At 63.5% G+C, this 14,700-nt stretch overlaps 1 protein-coding gene across 5 annotated transcripts; it reads left to right on the top strand.

Moving 5' to 3' along the window:
* Positions 1–2,360: 2,360 nt before the first annotated feature.
* Positions 2,361–14,653, top strand: SSBP4 (single stranded DNA binding protein 4). Of its 5 annotated transcripts, none has more exons than XM_017879438.1 (18): positions 2,361–2,847; positions 7,502–7,574; positions 7,904–7,965; positions 8,050–8,134; positions 10,948–11,037; positions 11,457–11,522; positions 11,748–11,807; positions 11,890–11,959; positions 12,097–12,167; positions 12,244–12,311; positions 12,644–12,689; positions 12,785–12,820; positions 12,917–12,971; positions 13,068–13,138; positions 13,230–13,308; positions 13,685–13,713; positions 13,812–14,035; positions 14,316–14,653. In XM_017879438.1, exons 1-17 carry the CDS (start codon positions 2,735–2,737, stop codon positions 14,019–14,021), a joined length of 1,284 nt encoding a protein of 427 aa, XP_017734927.1. In that variant the 5' UTR covers positions 2,361–2,734; the 3' UTR covers positions 14,022–14,035; positions 14,316–14,653. The 5 variants fall into 5 exon arrangements, with proteins under 5 accessions (XP_017734927.1, XP_017734926.1, XP_017734929.1 ...); XM_017879440.1 differs by having other exon boundaries at positions 2,362–2,847; positions 13,812–13,919; XM_017879437.1 differs by having other exon boundaries at positions 13,812–14,653.
* The last annotated feature ends 47 nt before the right edge of the window (positions 14,654–14,700 follow it).

The following is a 14,700-nucleotide window of genomic DNA, read 5'->3' as shown; positions in this document are numbered from 1 at the left end:
GGGGCGGGGCTCGGCGTCCGCGCTCTTCCGTGGGCTCTGGCGCGGGCGGGTACCGCGCGGGGCACGTGGGCGCGGGCGGCGGGGAGCGCGGAACCTGAGCGCGCTCGAGGGGTCCCGAGATTGGCGGGGCCGCGCGACCCCCGAGGGGCAAGAGATTGGCGGGGGGCGCGCAAGACCCCGAGGGGTCACCGGAGTTGAGGGGTGGCGGGCGACCCGAGGGGCGCTAGACGGGAGTGAACGGGTGAGACCCTAGCGGCTCCAGGGGTCGCGAGATTGGCGGGGGCGCGCGAAACCCGAGGGCGCGAGATTTGAGGGGGCGCGCGAGATCCCCGAGCGGGACTCGGGGGTCGCGAGGCCTCCCCTAGACGTGGGTGCCCGAGGCTGCGGACGCACGGTGATCGAGGTCGGCGAAGTTTTCCGGGACGAGCGAGAGTGTAGGCTCGGGGATCCCGGGCGCCTGGGGAAGACCTGGAGGGCGGCTGGAGGGGCGCGCGGCCACCTGTCTGCCCTGGCCCCAGCAGCTGTGTGGGGCCCCTGGGGAAGCCGCACGGTTCACAGTCCGGGGGCGGGTGGGGACGACGGAGCCCCTCTCTTGATACCACCGAAGAATGCATACTGAGGGCCCCTCTTTTCTGGGCGTGGGTACCAGGCGCTCTCAAGCTGGTAGGGGCAGGTTCCACCGTGCGGATGGAGGAAGGGTCGTAGTGGGGCTGAGGTGTCTCGGGGTCGGGAGGCAGCCGAGTGTGCTCTCCAGGTTGAGAGCATTTGAAAGGTGCCTGAAGCTGTGACCGTCCCGCAGGAAGGGCACGGGGCAGTTTGCAGTGTTAGTGAAATTGCCCAGAGGCCGGGCGTGGTGGCCCACACCTGCAATCCCAGCACTTTGGGAGGCTGAGGTGGTCGAGAGATCGAGACCATCCTGGCCAACATGGTGAAACCCTGTCTCTACTAAAAATAGAAAAATTAGCTGGGCGTGGGCGCCTGTAGTCCCAGCTACTGGGGAGGCTGGGGCAGAAGAATCTCTTGAACCCAGGACGCAGAGGTTGCGGTGAGCCGAGATCCCACCACTGCACTCCAGCCTGGCGACAGTCTGACTCTGTCTCAAAAAAAAAGAAAATTAAAAAAGTGCCCAGGAGGAGGGGAGTCTTGTCATAGCTGATGGGGGACTTGCAGGATCCTTGAAGTTGAGCCGCCTGGAGTGACCTGGGGTGTGGAACTGGCCACCCAAGCAGAGAGGAGGCTGGGTCAGCAGGGAGGGGTCCCATGAGGACCCGCCTTGAGGGCCAGGCCAGGAGTGAGGACTTGAATGTCTGGGTGCTGGAGAGGAGCCCCGGACGTTGGCTGAGTGTCCCCGTCCTACCTCTTCTGCCTAGGCTGACTTGGGATACCCCACCCCTCCACAAAGATGACTGTTCCCTCTGCTTAGCCTCTGGGTCATTTTGGAGAAGAGGCTGTTCTGGCCAGAAGGTGGTAGGCAAATGGCTGCACCATCGGGCCTCCCTTGTCTGTGTGCAGTTAAGAAGATGAGCTCCGTTTCCAAGCACCCTTAAACCCAAAGACTTCGAAACTGGCCTCTGGCTCCTGCTCAGGTTGGAAGCAGGAGGTGTCTGCTATGGTCGCCCCTGGACCCCTGGTCTGTCTCCTGTGTGTCTCCAGCCAGCTGCTGGCTCTGGAGGCGACCACCCACCCAGTGGGAATCAGGATCGTTCACTAGTTCAGCATATCTGCCCTGGGTGTCCCAGGGTGTGGCAATCGGGAAGGCAGGGTCTGGTCGGGATGGCAGGGTCAGTGACCCTGAAGAAGCCCCCACCCCAGCAGGAAGGCAGGTATCCAGTTACCTGGAGAAAGCAAAGTGGGTGATACATAGTGAAGGGTGAGGGGATGTCAGGTGGAGGGCACAGCAAGTGCAAAGGCCCTGAGGTGGGACCAGGAAAAGGAGCTGAGGCTGGGCCCAGGTGTAGGAAGAGGCAGCCTGCAAGAGTGCCAGATGGGCCACAGTTGGTTGTGTGTGCAGAAGTGTGCTCTGGCTCCCAGGTGGAGTGGGGCTTAGAGGGGTCAGGAACAGAGGCTGGGAGTCCCTGGGGATGTGGACACAGTTGTCTCAAAGACAGCTGGGGAGGCCGGGCATGGTGGCTCATGCCTATAATCATCCCAGCACTTTGGGAGGCTAAGGTGGGTGGATCACTTGACGTCAGGAGTTCAAGACCAGCCTGGCCAACATGATGAAACCCAGTCTCTACTAAAAATACAAAAATTAGCTGGGCGTGGTGGCGGGTGCCTGTAATCTCAGCTACTCTGGAGGCTGAGGTGAAAGGATCACTTGAAGCTGGGATGTAGAGGTTGCAGTGAGTTGAGATCGTGCCACTGCCCTCCAGCCTAGGTAACAGGGCAAGACTCCATCTCAAACAGAAAAAAAAAAAAACAAAAACGGTGAAAGAGAGCTGATGGCAGCCTGGACCCAAGTAAGAAGGAAGAAATTTCATAGGTTTGAGCTGGGAGTGGTAGGGTGAGGGGGTTAGCTGCATTCCTGGTCCCCTTTCCTTACTGTCCTCCCACGTCCCAACCTGCCCAGCAGAGGTGCTCTGGGGACACTGGTCTGGGGACTCAAGGCTCTCGGAAGTCCCTCAGCTGCCAGTGGGGAGGCTGCGAGGCCCATCTTTGGCCAGAGCCAGCCTGCGTGCTTCCATTTCACGGAGAGGGTCTCGTGTAAGTGTTGGTTTGGAGGTGAGGTTCCGCTATGAAAGAAAGCCTGGAAAACACCAGATGGCTGCATCCCCCCATTTCACCGAAAGGGACACCAGGGCCCTGGAGAGGAAGCCACCTGATGAGGACTCAGCTTCTCTGGCACAGGTGAGCTCTAAGAGGCAGCCCTAGGCCTCAGTTTCCTCATCTGAAATGTGGACGACCCGTCTTTCAGGATCTTTGCAAGGACTGGGTAGGAGCCCGTAGGTGGAGCACCTACTGGTGCAGCCACTCGGCTCTCAGGAAGTATCCACCACAGGCGAGCCACTTCCTGCTTCTGGGCCTCGGTTTCCTCCTCTGTGAAATGGGGTGAAGGGGTCACACTGCTCCAAACCTTGATTCTGCAGCACTGCACTTTTCTTCCTGCACTGAGCCTCATGCCTCCTTCCTTCTCTCTCTGGCCCCAATCCTGAGCCCCTTCTGGCTGCCCTTGGAGCCTACAGGCCTCCCCGGCTCACGCTAGGTCTCGGCCAGCTGGCTCCAGGAAGGGACTGAGCACCTGGTGGGTGTTTGCCCTCGGGGGCTTGCAGCAGATGGTGGTGACTGCGGAGTGTGGGGGCAGCAGAGTGGGCCAAGGGAGGCTGGGGTCTGAATAGGCCACCCGCAAGAAGAGGGGGGTGTGTATATCCTTCAACACTCAAGCGCTGCCAGGCAGGTTGAGAAGAGGTCCATGAATCACAGCCATGGTTGGTGTCGCCTGGCAGCCCATGGGTTTCTCCCAGGCTTGATTTTGAGCCGGCACATGGATGCCGGTGGCTTGTTCATCAGCCTGGCAGGAAAGCCAGGGATGGGATTCACAATTGGACGTGGTCATTTTGGCCCCTGGCTGGAAATGGCTATGAGGGGCAGGTGTGGAGGGTAGTAAGGAGAGGCTGCCACTTTGCCAAGAAGCTGCCAAAGGCCCGGCCTTTAGGGTTGGCACAGGAGGGAGGATGGCAAGGGTTGGAGGGTCCCTTTGGGGACAGCAGTGAGACCTGGTGACGGATGGCACGGTGACAGAAAGCCGTAAGTGGCAGGTGTCTCCTGTCCCAGCAGCGTCTGTGTTCAGGAGGGCGCTGAGCAGAGAGTACCCATTGTACCCATTCTCGGTAATTATGGTAACTCGCGTCATTATGGAGGTAGCTGTGGTATATTTCAGGCCACTAGGCGCTAGCTAGCACCCCATCCTGCCTCTGCTTCCCTGTGTAGCTTCATGCTCGCTCCAGGTCCAGGCGCCCCATGTCCTCCGGGTCTTGTGTTCTTTCTGCAGGGAGGGCTGCCTGCTGCTCTTCCGGGTGCCTCCCCATGGTCCTTTCTGGCCACCTGCCCGTGTGGCACAGGGAGCCCTCATAGGCGTCAGGCCCTGAGAGGTTGTGCCGACCCAGGGCAAGTGGCCCGTAGGGGGCACAGGTGATTTGCATCCAGAGCCTTTCCCTATAACTGAGCTCAGGGCCCCAACCGGTGGCACCCCCAGACCTGGCCCCAAAGCCGTCCTCTGGGAGGGGAGGGCTTTGTAGGTCCCAAAATTCCCTGGCCGAACAGCCAGGCTTCAAAACTTTTCACGCAAAACAATAACAACCCACAGTTCTTCCCTGGAGACTGAATCCTGTTTAAAATAAAAGGACTAATGTGGAAGGGAAATCAGCAAAGTCAAAAACTTCCTCTGGCCTCCCATCACTCCCAGGAGAAATTCCCAAATCCTCAATGTGGACAGAAAAGCTGCTGACCTTCATCAGTGCTTACCCCATGGCTCGCCTGATCCTCCCTGCATCCCAGGAGGGGGTCCCCGGGCCGGTTTGTTCATTCACTGGGGTGACTGGGGGCCCAGGATGCCCAGCTCCATTCTAAGGGCGTCACAGTGAGCAGACTCAGAGTCCCCACCCCTCCTGAAGCCACATTCCATCAGGGGCGAAGACAGAAACTCTCAGAGGGGGAGACGGAGCAGGGTGTGGGCTTCCATGTGACAGGGAAGCCCCTGATAGGTGACCCTGGAGTCTCTGGGCGGAAGTGCCCCAGGAAGGGAAACAGTGCGCAGAGGCCCTGGGGTGGCAGGGCAGCCAGTGTGTGGGTTGGGGGGGGGAGGGCGGTGCACAGGAGGGTTTGAACAAGGAATGTGGGGGTTGGGGAAGCAGTGCCTGGAGAGGAGTCTGTTGTAATCCAGGTGGGAGACGGTGGGTGGCCTGGCTCTGGTGTGCAGTGGAGGTGGGGAGAGGGGCCTGAGTCAGAGAGGTTTCCTTGAGTGTTTTTTTAAATGCAGTGATGTTTGGGGACAGCTGGGTGGATCTCATGCAGATGCACGCCTGTGTACACACCACCAGAGGCTCCTTGGATGGGATGTGTGTGTAAAGGCCAAGCTAAGGGGTGGGGGCTCAGGGTGTCGAGGCTGGGCCTCTAGATGTCAAGTGGACAGTGGATCCCAAGTTTGGGGAAGGTCAGGCCATAGCATCCTCTGGACAGCCCCTACTTGAAGGCATCATCAAAACAGGACGGGCGGCCGCATAGGGAGAGCAGAGCAGAGGACAGAGCTGGTAACCAGCGGGGCTAGAGGCAGGAGGACAGCAGGAGAGGGCAGGGTGGCCTCTGGGGGGGCCACCTCCTGGGTTAGGTGCTCATGGGGACAGTCAGGGAATGGGAGACAAGGCAGCCAGAACCCTTGGCAGCCCTCTCTTCAGGACTCCCCCTGGGCCTCTTGGACAGCCGTGCCCCAGAATGCAGCCTCGGCAGGATCTCCCGCTGCCCCCGCCCTCCTGGGGCAGCTCACCAGCGTTCCCGCAACTCTGTCTTACCCCACTCTGGCCTTTCATGCCCCTGCTCTGACCCCAAGTGGCTGGGGTGGGAACTCTCTTCCGCACCTGGTGGGTGGGTTGGCATTGGGCTCCCCAGGCTGGTCGGTCTGCCCCTTGAACCTGCCCAGTCTGGCCTTGTGTGCTCCACTTCCACTGATGGACGCAGGCCTGTCAGCCGCTAGCCACAGGGAAAGGCTCAGAAGCCTCTAGATGGGCCAAGGTGCCACAGAAGTGAGCTAGATAGGCCGGTGTGCAGGCCGTAGGGCCAGGAAAGTGGAGGAAGAGCTGGTGTGGGAGATTGGAGGGGTGTGAGGTCAGGATCTAGCAGGATCTGGCCTGGGGGCACTCTCTCGAAGAGTGGTGTGATGATGCAGGGCTGACCACTGGGCGCTGTGTGTCCTGCCCCATCCCTGCCCCTGGGGTGGCCTTCACAGCTCACATGGTACAGTGTGAGCCTGGTGCACCCCGCCCTGGGCCGCCTCCCCTCCCTGATGCCGCCCCACTTGCCTTTCCGTAGCTTCAGCGCCTTCCAGGCTGCCACAGAGCTCACCTCTCTTGACAGGTATTGCCTGTCTCTGTCTCAACCCTCAAGAACGTGGCCTCCAGGACAGGGGCTGGGGGTGTGCATTGCTCAAAAGGCACTTCATGGATGCTAGAGGAACTAATGAAGAAGTGAATGAATGAAGGAGGGGAGGCAGGATAAGATCTGGGGCAAGGGCAGTGCCCTTGCAGACCAGTTGGGGGCAGGAAGTCCCCATGTTCTCTAGGGGCCGGGGCAGGAACCAGAGGGTTGGAAGTCTGAAAGGGACCTGGGGGATATGATAGGTGGTGGGTGCTGGGATTGGAGCAGCCTGACTGAGAGGGAGCAGAGTGTGAGTCAAAGGAAGGTTATTTTAGGATGGGGCCGGCAGCCAGAGAGGGCGGCGCAGCTGAGCCGGAGGCGGCTGGAAGGGCCCCCAGGCCTGCCTGCTTCTCGCCTCTAGGGCTCAGCCTCAGGCTGGCCCTCTGGTACCCTGTCTTGAATCCAAGAGTCCCCCAACCCCCAGCAGACCCTCCTGGGTCCCTAGCTGGGTAGTACAAGAGCTCTGAGAGGGGGCGGCTCATTCCAGGGAGGTCCAGAAGGGCTGGTGCCACAGGACTAGGCACCCCTTTGGATGAGGGCTTTGTCCTCTGCTGTCTGGTGTGGCAGCTGGACTGGAGCGGGGTGGACAGTCCAACCTCTCCATGACCTGCAGAGGGCCGTGCTGGAGCCACCTGACTGGGTGAGGGTGGCCCAGGTCCAAGCTCTTGGGGTACGCAGTGGTTGAGAGGGTGAGTCCAGGGGTCCCTGGCAGGCTGGGGACTTGGGCAGAGCCCTGTGGGTGTTTGGGTAGGGCGGCACCCCTGCAGATGTGGCACTGCGGGTCCTACCTCCCCTGGCCCCCCACCTCCATTCCCCAGACACTGCTCCAGGGTCACCACTGCCCTGACTGGGGATAATCTGCAGGAAGGGTTGAGGCCACCACAGTGGATGGGCAGTGACCCCAAGGAAGAGATGGGGTCCAGGGAATGGGGGGGATGTCGGTGGGAGGGCCCCTTCCCTCCTTCTGTCCTGGGCCGGGAAGGCTGGGGATGAGTTTGGGTGTGGGCCCTGAGCACATTACATGGCCCAGGGTGCCCACTGGTCGTACCCACCCCGCACATACTCAGGAATGACACTCCTCTATGGAGAAGACCTCCCCAGCACTGAGCCCTCTCTGAAGTCACAGTGTTGGCAGGACAGGGTGAGGACTTGGTCTTCGAGGGAGTGTGGAACACAGCCGAATTCGGCCCAGAATTGGGGGTCAGGGATGCCTGGGAGGGGCCTGCAGGACGTCAATGGATAACTAGGAGCTGTCCCTGCTGAGCAGCTGGTGGGGAGGCCACCTTTCCACCTGCCCTCCTGAGAGGTGGAAGGGCTTTGGGACGGGCCTTTGCCTTGGAGAGCCTGAGCCCCCTGGGCCACCTTGCCCCCACAGGTTAGCGCTATACGTCTATGAGTACCTGCTGCACATCGGTGCCCAGAAGTCAGCCCAGACCTTCCTGTCTGAGGTAAGCCGCTGCCTCCAGCCTGGCCCTCCCTCCCCACCCACACCCCAGGGTCCTCCTCCATTTCCACTGGGGATCCAGGGAGTGGGCCCGCGTTGCCACTCTGATGGCCCTGGGAACTGAGGATTTGGCGGGGTCCGGGCCCGGGCTGGCATCCAGGCATCTGGCCCACATGCCCAGCCGGGACCTGCCACACATCCTGGGGCCCTCTGCCCACCCAGTTACCCTTCCCTCCCCACTCCCTCCCTGCCCAGATGTTCTCTGGGCACCCTGCTGCGTGGTGGCGCAAGGTCAGGTAGGGCCACCCCCTCACCACCTTCCTTTCCCTGCAGATCCGATGGGAGAAGAACATCACGCTGGGGGAGCCCCCCGGGTTCCTGCACTCCTGGTGGTGGTGCGTGCTGGGCTGCTGTGGGTGGGCTGTGGAAGGGGGTTGAGGGGGGCACGTGGAGCAACTGTCTACCCCTGCCGCCCACAGCGTGTTCTGGGATCTGTACTGTGCAGCGCCTGACCGGAGAGAGGCCTGTGAGCACTCCGGCGAGGCCAAGGCCTTCCAGGACTATGTGAGTCCCAGCCCCAGGGGCTCCAGGGTGGGAGGTCTGCTGGGCCTGTGGCTGGGGAGGTGGGGTGGGGGTTGCACAGCTAGAGGAGGGCTGGGAATGGTGGTAGTTTGGGGTTGACAGGAAGAGCTGCAGCTGCCACTCAGGCTCTTGGCCACTTCTGGGGGTCCCTCCACCCTCCCCTTGGTCCAGGGTCATTCACAGAGTAAGGGAAAGCTCCTTTTCACTGCACCACGCTTCTGAGGGTCCCCACAGCCCTCCCACCCTCCTTGGGGCACTGGGTGGGTGCCATTTCCCCACCCCTCCTGTGAGCCTGCGTAGAGATGGGGGAAGCTCACTGCCTTCCTCCTCCTTTGCCATGTGTGCGTTGGGGGTCACTGCTGCTCCTCTGAGCGGGGAGCCCCGGTGGGGGTGCCTGATGGGCCAGGCACTAGGACACTTTCTGACCTTGCCGGGTACTTGGAGCTGCCCACTCCCTCTCTGCTGTCATTTTCCTTCTGGGTTAGAAAAGGTCAGAGGCCTGCCTGGAGTGGAGGCCCTGCCTGGCTAACACCAGGGGATGGCGGCCTCCTGTTGTCATGGGACAGCAGATGGCAGCCCTTCCCTTCATCCTGTGCGCTGGGCCACCTGGCCCCCTCTGTTGGGTCTGAGGGGGAGGTGCTGGCTCTGCCGGTGGGCGGCTGGGGGGCGCCAGTCCCGCCCACTCCCTGCCCCCTGTGCGCCAGAGGGCAGGCCTCAGCAAGGCAGAGGCGGCCTGAGGGGTAGGGCGCCCCTGTCTCTGAAGATGCCTCCAGCACACTGCATGGGAGCTGGGCACGCTGAAGCCCTCCTGGCGTCACTGCTGTTCACCCCCGTGGTCCCCTTGTCCTAGTCCCGCTAGGTCTGGGGCCCCGGGGGTGTCTGGAGCTGTGGACTTGGGCGACTCTGCCCCCATCCCTGCCGTCTGGGTCTAGCATCCTCTCTGGGCGCCCCCGCCGGGCCAGGAGGGCGGAGCTGGCAAGTCGGCGAGAACGCGCTTCCCAGGCGCGCAGCGGTTACCATGGCAGCGCCTGCACGGAGTGTAGACCGCAGGGCCCAGGGCGGAGGCCGCCCAAGCCCTGGGGTGACCGAATCCCCGTGGGGACTCGTCATGCCATGCCGTCGCCTCCGTTGCTCTCGCTCTCACTGGGGGCGTCCTGCCCGCCGAACCCGCACAGAGGTGGCCCCTTCCTCTCGCGCCTTTCTCCCGCCCTCTGAGCCGGGTGCTCTGTCCGCCCCTCCCCGGCTCCAGGCCGACCTTGGCGTCTCCTGGAAACGCCGGAGCGCCCAGCCCATCGCCATGGCAACACGTGCCGGGTCGGCTGCTCTTCAGGGATGATTGACGTAGGGGGTCCGGCCCGGGCCAACCGCCGGGGAGGGCGCGCCGCCCGGGATTAACTCCTCGGAGCCTAGAGTTGGGAAGCTGCGGGGCGCAGGGGGCCAGGGGGAGGCTGCGGTGGAGCCTCTGCGACCAGGAAATGCTCAGGCACCCTCTGTGGCCCGAGAGGGGGTTGCCCTCCCTGTGGGGTGGACAGACACAGGGCTCAGAGGTGCCCTCTCCCCACCCTCCGGGAGTGGACCGGAGGGGCCGCCTGGGAGCGCAGCTGCTCCAGGCCATTGTGTTTGCGGGAGGGGGTGGGGTGGGGGCCCAGAGGGGACTTGGCAGTTTGTAATTGAGAAAGTGGCACAGGAGTGGGGCCCTAGGGCACGAGGGCTTTCGAAGGATTTGTTCTGGGGCTTGGGAGTGCTCTCCATCATGGTGAGCTTAGGGGCTCCCTCCACCCCTCCCCAGCTTAGGACCCTGGCGGGAGGCTTGAGGCTAACCTCAGAGAAGGGGCCAGCCTGCAGCCCTACATGGGGAGGGAGGATTTCTCCTGGGGCCCTGCTCTAGGCAGGGGACCCCTCTCAGCAGTCCCTGAGGACAGGAAACGCTGTGTGACTGCAGGCAGAGTGCTCAACTTCTCTGAGCCCAAGTGGTATCAGTTAATGCCACAAACACCTGCGCGTCCCTATGTGCTGGCTTGGGTCAACCCCAGAGAGAGCCCCTCCCCTTCTTTTTGGGGGTTGGGGTTTGGCCTGGACCATACAGACAGAGGCCAGGAGAGAAGTTCTCCCCTCCCTGTCCCCAGAGGTGTCCCTTTGCCCTCATAGACCGGGCCTCCCTCCCCACCTCACATCCCCCTTCCCACCTTCCCCCTGCCAGACCCTGTAGGCCCCATAGCAGACAGGTCTAGAACTTGGTCCCCAGCCAGGTGTGGGCTGCCACCAGAATTTCTGGCAGATACAGGAAGCCCCCTCTCTAGCACCCTGTCTTCTCCCCTTCTCCATCTGAGAGAGGCTGGGGGAAGGAAACCCCACCCCAGAATCCTGCTTTTCCTCCTCCCTCCTGGACGAAGGGCAGGGTGGGGTGGGACAGGGGTCCACAGCTGCTCTAAGGTAGAGCCTTCAGGGATGCTCTTGAAATTGCCGGCATATTTGTGTGTGTGTTTATTTGGGGTGTCCTGGATAGAGCTGGGGACCCAGCTGAGCTGTCCTGCCAGCCAGGATGATGCAGGGCCCATTGGGATGGGTCTGGAGTGGGGGGCAGGTCTGTGCGACATGAGGGCGGCACTGGATCCTGGGTCCTACAGGGTCTTCAGACCCACAGATTCTCAGGCGACAACCCCAGTGTGCTCACTGACCAATGCCAGCTGGCTGTCCCATGGGGCCAGCCACCTGCAGAGAGGAGGGGGCACACCCCAGGTAGGAAGTGTCCAAGTGCCCTGACTTGGCCCTCTCGGTTTCCCGCACCCCTACAGAGCGCTGCAGCTGCCCCCAGCCCTGTGATGGGGAGTATGGCCCCAGGTGATGCAATGGCCGCAGGCCCCATGGCAGCTGGCTTCTTCCAGGTATGGCCCAGGCTGGAGTCCCCTGGCCCCCAACTCTGGGTGAACATGCGTCTGAGGATGAGGGTCCCACGTGGGCAGAGGTCATGAGGCCAGCAAGCTGGAGTTGAGTGGGAGGGTCCTCTGTGTCGCAGGTGTGCCCAGGTGGGCCTTTCAGGGGCCAGCGAGGGAGGGCCCAAGTGCAGTGGAGGGTGGGTGTCTGCACGCTTGGCCTGTACATGTGTGTGCACAGGGTGCTTGGGGATGCAGTGGCCACAGTGGTCCTGGTGACCACTGGTGCCTAAGTCCTGCCCTCAAGCCTTCCCACAGGGTCCCTGTCCCATAGGCTGGCCCACCCCTCTGCCTCCATGGAGCCCCTCCCCTCCTCAGCCAAACCCAGTAAGGCCTCATTCCCCCCAACCCACCTGGTTCTGTCCTCCTAGGGCCCCTCGGGCTCCCAGCCATCCCCCCACAACCCCAACGCCCCCATGATGGGGCCTCCCAGTCAGGTAAGGAGCTGTGGTGCCTGCCCCTAACACACACACATCCCCTCCCCAGTGCCGCCCCTCCTGCCCCAAGCCATGAGGTCCTGGCCGCCTGGCACCACCAGGCTTTGCTGACTGGTTCTGAAGGAGGGGCTCCCCAGGTCGGGGGTCCCCCAGCATAGCAGGAATGGGGTAGCTTCGGGAGCCAGAGGGTGGGGGGAGGTGCTGATCCCCGCCCACCTCTTCCAGCCCTTCATGTCGCCGCGCTTCCCAGGGGGCCCACGGCCCACCCTGCGGATGCCAACTCAGGTGAGAAAGGGATGATGGGAGGGGGGCAGGAGCTGGGCCGGGGAGAGAGCACTCCACACTCAGTGCCGCACCCCCTCTGCAGCCTCCCGCAGGCCTCCCCGGCTCCCAGCCCCTCCTCCCTGGCACCATGGAGCCCTCCCCAAGAGCCCAGGGTGAGTAGGGAAGCTCCAGCCCCTATCCCCCCATCAATCACAATTCCAGCTCTCAGAGCCCTGACCTTGCTGCCTCCCTGCTGTCCACACTGGGGAATGGTCCAGGTCCGAGTCCCCTTCCTTCTGCCCCACCCCAGGGCATCCGAGCATGGGCGGCCCAATGCAGAGGGTGACGCCTCCTCGGGGCATGGCCAGCGTGGGGCCCCAGGTAAGAGTGGAGCCCTGGTGGGTGGGGCTTTCGGGCTGTCCCCGGTCTGCCCCTCACAGCCCCTTTGCCTCCGCAGAGCTATGGAGGTGGCATGCGGCCCCCACCCAACTCCCTTACTGGCCCAGGCCTGCCTGCCATGAACATGTAAGACCCTCGGGGACCCCCAGAGTGTGCAGTTCACAGGCTACCACCAGCTTCATGGCTGGGTCAGCTGGGGCAGGCCCTGAATCCTCAGGACAGTCTTGGATATTGTTTATTTCATGGCCACTGAGGGGAGACAGGCCTGAAGTAACAGTCCCCCGGGTCCAGTGATGGGTTGAGATTGGAACCTGGCTGCTCGCGGTGGCCACTTTTCCAGCAACATCTGCTCTGTGGCCTGTCTGGGGACACAGTGGAGCAGGGTGTGGGGGATGCGTGGTGGGGGCTGTGATCCACATGGACTAGCCCTGGAGTCTGTCACCCACCGTCTCTTCCAGGGGCCCAGGAGTTCGTGGCCCGTGGGCCAGCCCCAGTGGAAACTCGGTGAGCCTAAGGCTGGGTGGGCAGGCCTGGGGTGGGGTGGGAGGGGCACTGGGCGAGCGGCCTGGCTGACTGCTCACAGCTGCCCCTGTCTCCAGATCCCCTACTCCTCCTCATCCCCCGGCAGCTACACGGTAAGTCTGAGCAAGGCTGGGCCACCCCTGGGCAGGGGCTGCGGGATGGCAGATGAGGGGCCATTTCTCACAGGTCCTATCTCCTTCTGTGTGCAGGGACCCCCAGGAGGAGGTGGGCCCCCTGGAACACCCATCATGCCTAGCCCTGGAGGTATGGCCTAGGCAGAGGCGGGGTGTGCTAGGGTGGGTATGGTTGGGGGAAACCCCGTCACACCTGGCACCCTTCCTGTCCCCTGGTCTCCCCCAGATTCCACTAACTCCAGCGAAAACATGTACACTATCATGAACCCCATCGGGCCGGGCGCCGGCAGGGCTAATGTGAGTGGGGGCTTGCGGGGGTGCTTCTCGAGGCGGTGACCCCACTGGGGGAATGGGTGGCCCGACACCCACGCTGTCCTCATGCCTGCAGTTCCCGCTTGGCCCTGGCCCAGAGGGCCCCATGGCCGCCATGAGCGCGATGGAGCCTCACCATGTGAACGGATCCCTGGGTGAGTGGGCGTCCCTGCTCCTGCCCACGCTGCCTGCCTGCCTTCCGGGCCCGTGCGCTCCCTGGCTGCCTCCCTTCCCCAGTCAGCCCGCCTGTCAGGTGGAGGCGTCTAGTGGCGCCCTGAGCCCCCCGGGGACCACTCAGTGACGGGCTGCCCCGACCTGGAGCGGGATCCAGCGCCCAAACCAGGGGATGCACTGACCGCCCCTCCCCCCCAGGCCCAACCCTCCACCTGGCCTCAGTCCCGGGGTTCCTGGCGGGCTGTGCGGGGTGGGGGCGCGGCGGCGGAGGAAGCTCGCGAGGGTCTTCGGCTCCTGGAGGCCGGGGGGCCTGGCGTCAGCACGTCTGAGCCGGTGCCCGTGTCTGTCGGTCCGCAGGCTCGGGCGACATGGACGGGTTGCCGAAGGTAAGGAGGCCACGCTCCTGCGGAGGCGGGGGGACCCGGGAGGGGATGGGAGCGGGGGGCGGGGCAGGGAGTTCTGCGCTGATCGAGGCCGCCCCCAGAGCTCTCCCGGCGCCGTGGCCGGCCTGAGCAACGCCCCGGGCACCCCGCGGGACGACGGCGAGATGGCGGCCGCCGGGACCTTCCTGCACCCGTTCCCGAGCGAAAGCGTAAGCGACTGCGTCGACCCCCCCCCCGCGGCGGCGTCGGGCCGGAGGGGCCTGGCGGGCAGGCCCCGGCGGGGCGGCCGGGGGGCCAGAGCAAGACCGTGACCGCGGCGGGCCAGGTGGGGGGGCGGCCGCGGCATACTTCCCCTCTCCCCAACCTCTCCCCACGCCCCACCACCTCCCACGCCTGTTTCACCGTCCCGATGCCATCCGCCCCCACCCCGGGACCCGCGCCCCAGGGCGGCCTCCCCACGCATCGCCCCTCCCCCGTTCCCTGCTATCCCCAACCCGGCTGCCCAGGACCCAGCCCTGCCCTGTCCCCATTGTCCCTGGGGCGGGTCTCAGCCTCTTCCGAAGCTAAACTCGGCCCCTGCGCGCTGCCCCCTCCTCTCTCCGCAGTACTCGCCAGGGATGACCATGAGCGTGTGATGGGGCGGCAGCCCCGGGCCTCTGCGGGCCTAGGCTTCTGCCCAGCACCCCTGCTCAGGGCGAGGGGCTGAGGTCACACCTCGGGCACCTGGACTCCTGGCCAATCAAGGCTTGCCCGGCTGGGAGGCCCCACACGAAAGACTTATCATTTTATTAAAAACACAAGGACCTCAGAGACGTTCTTTTCTGTATGGACCCTTCCTGCCATTTGTATTTTGTCCCAGAGGGCTCTTTGGGGGGGCCCCTCTCCCCAGGACGTCAGGGGGTGGGGCCCATCAATAAATGGAAGCTGGTTTTGGTTTTTGGTAGCTTGTCTCAGATTCCCTTTTGGCCTTTGGCCACCACATCCTCCACC

The sequence above is a fragment of the Rhinopithecus bieti genome, unplaced genomic scaffold (assembly GCF_001698545.2).
Source record: "Rhinopithecus bieti isolate Rb0 unplaced genomic scaffold, ASM169854v2 scaffold_9899, whole genome shotgun sequence".
In the NCBI taxonomy this organism is placed as follows: Eukaryota; Metazoa; Chordata; class Mammalia; order Primates; family Cercopithecidae; genus Rhinopithecus; species Rhinopithecus bieti.
Note: the sequence above shows the minus strand (reverse complement) of the source record. Positions and strands in the feature narration are given on the sequence as shown.

Coding starts and splice junctions, on each gene's coding strand:
- SSBP4 (XM_017879438.1), top strand. CDS start 2,735: ATGAAAGAAAGCCTGGAAAACACCAGATGGCTGCATCCCCCCATTTCA. Junction 11,523..11,747: donor TGATGGGGCCTCCCAGTCAG/GTAAGGAGCTGT, acceptor CACCTCTTCCAG/CCCTTCATGTCGCCGCGCTT. Junction 12,312..12,643: donor GGCCTGCCTGCCATGAACAT/GTAAGACCCTCG, acceptor CGTCTCTTCCAG/GGGCCCAGGAGTTCGTGGCC.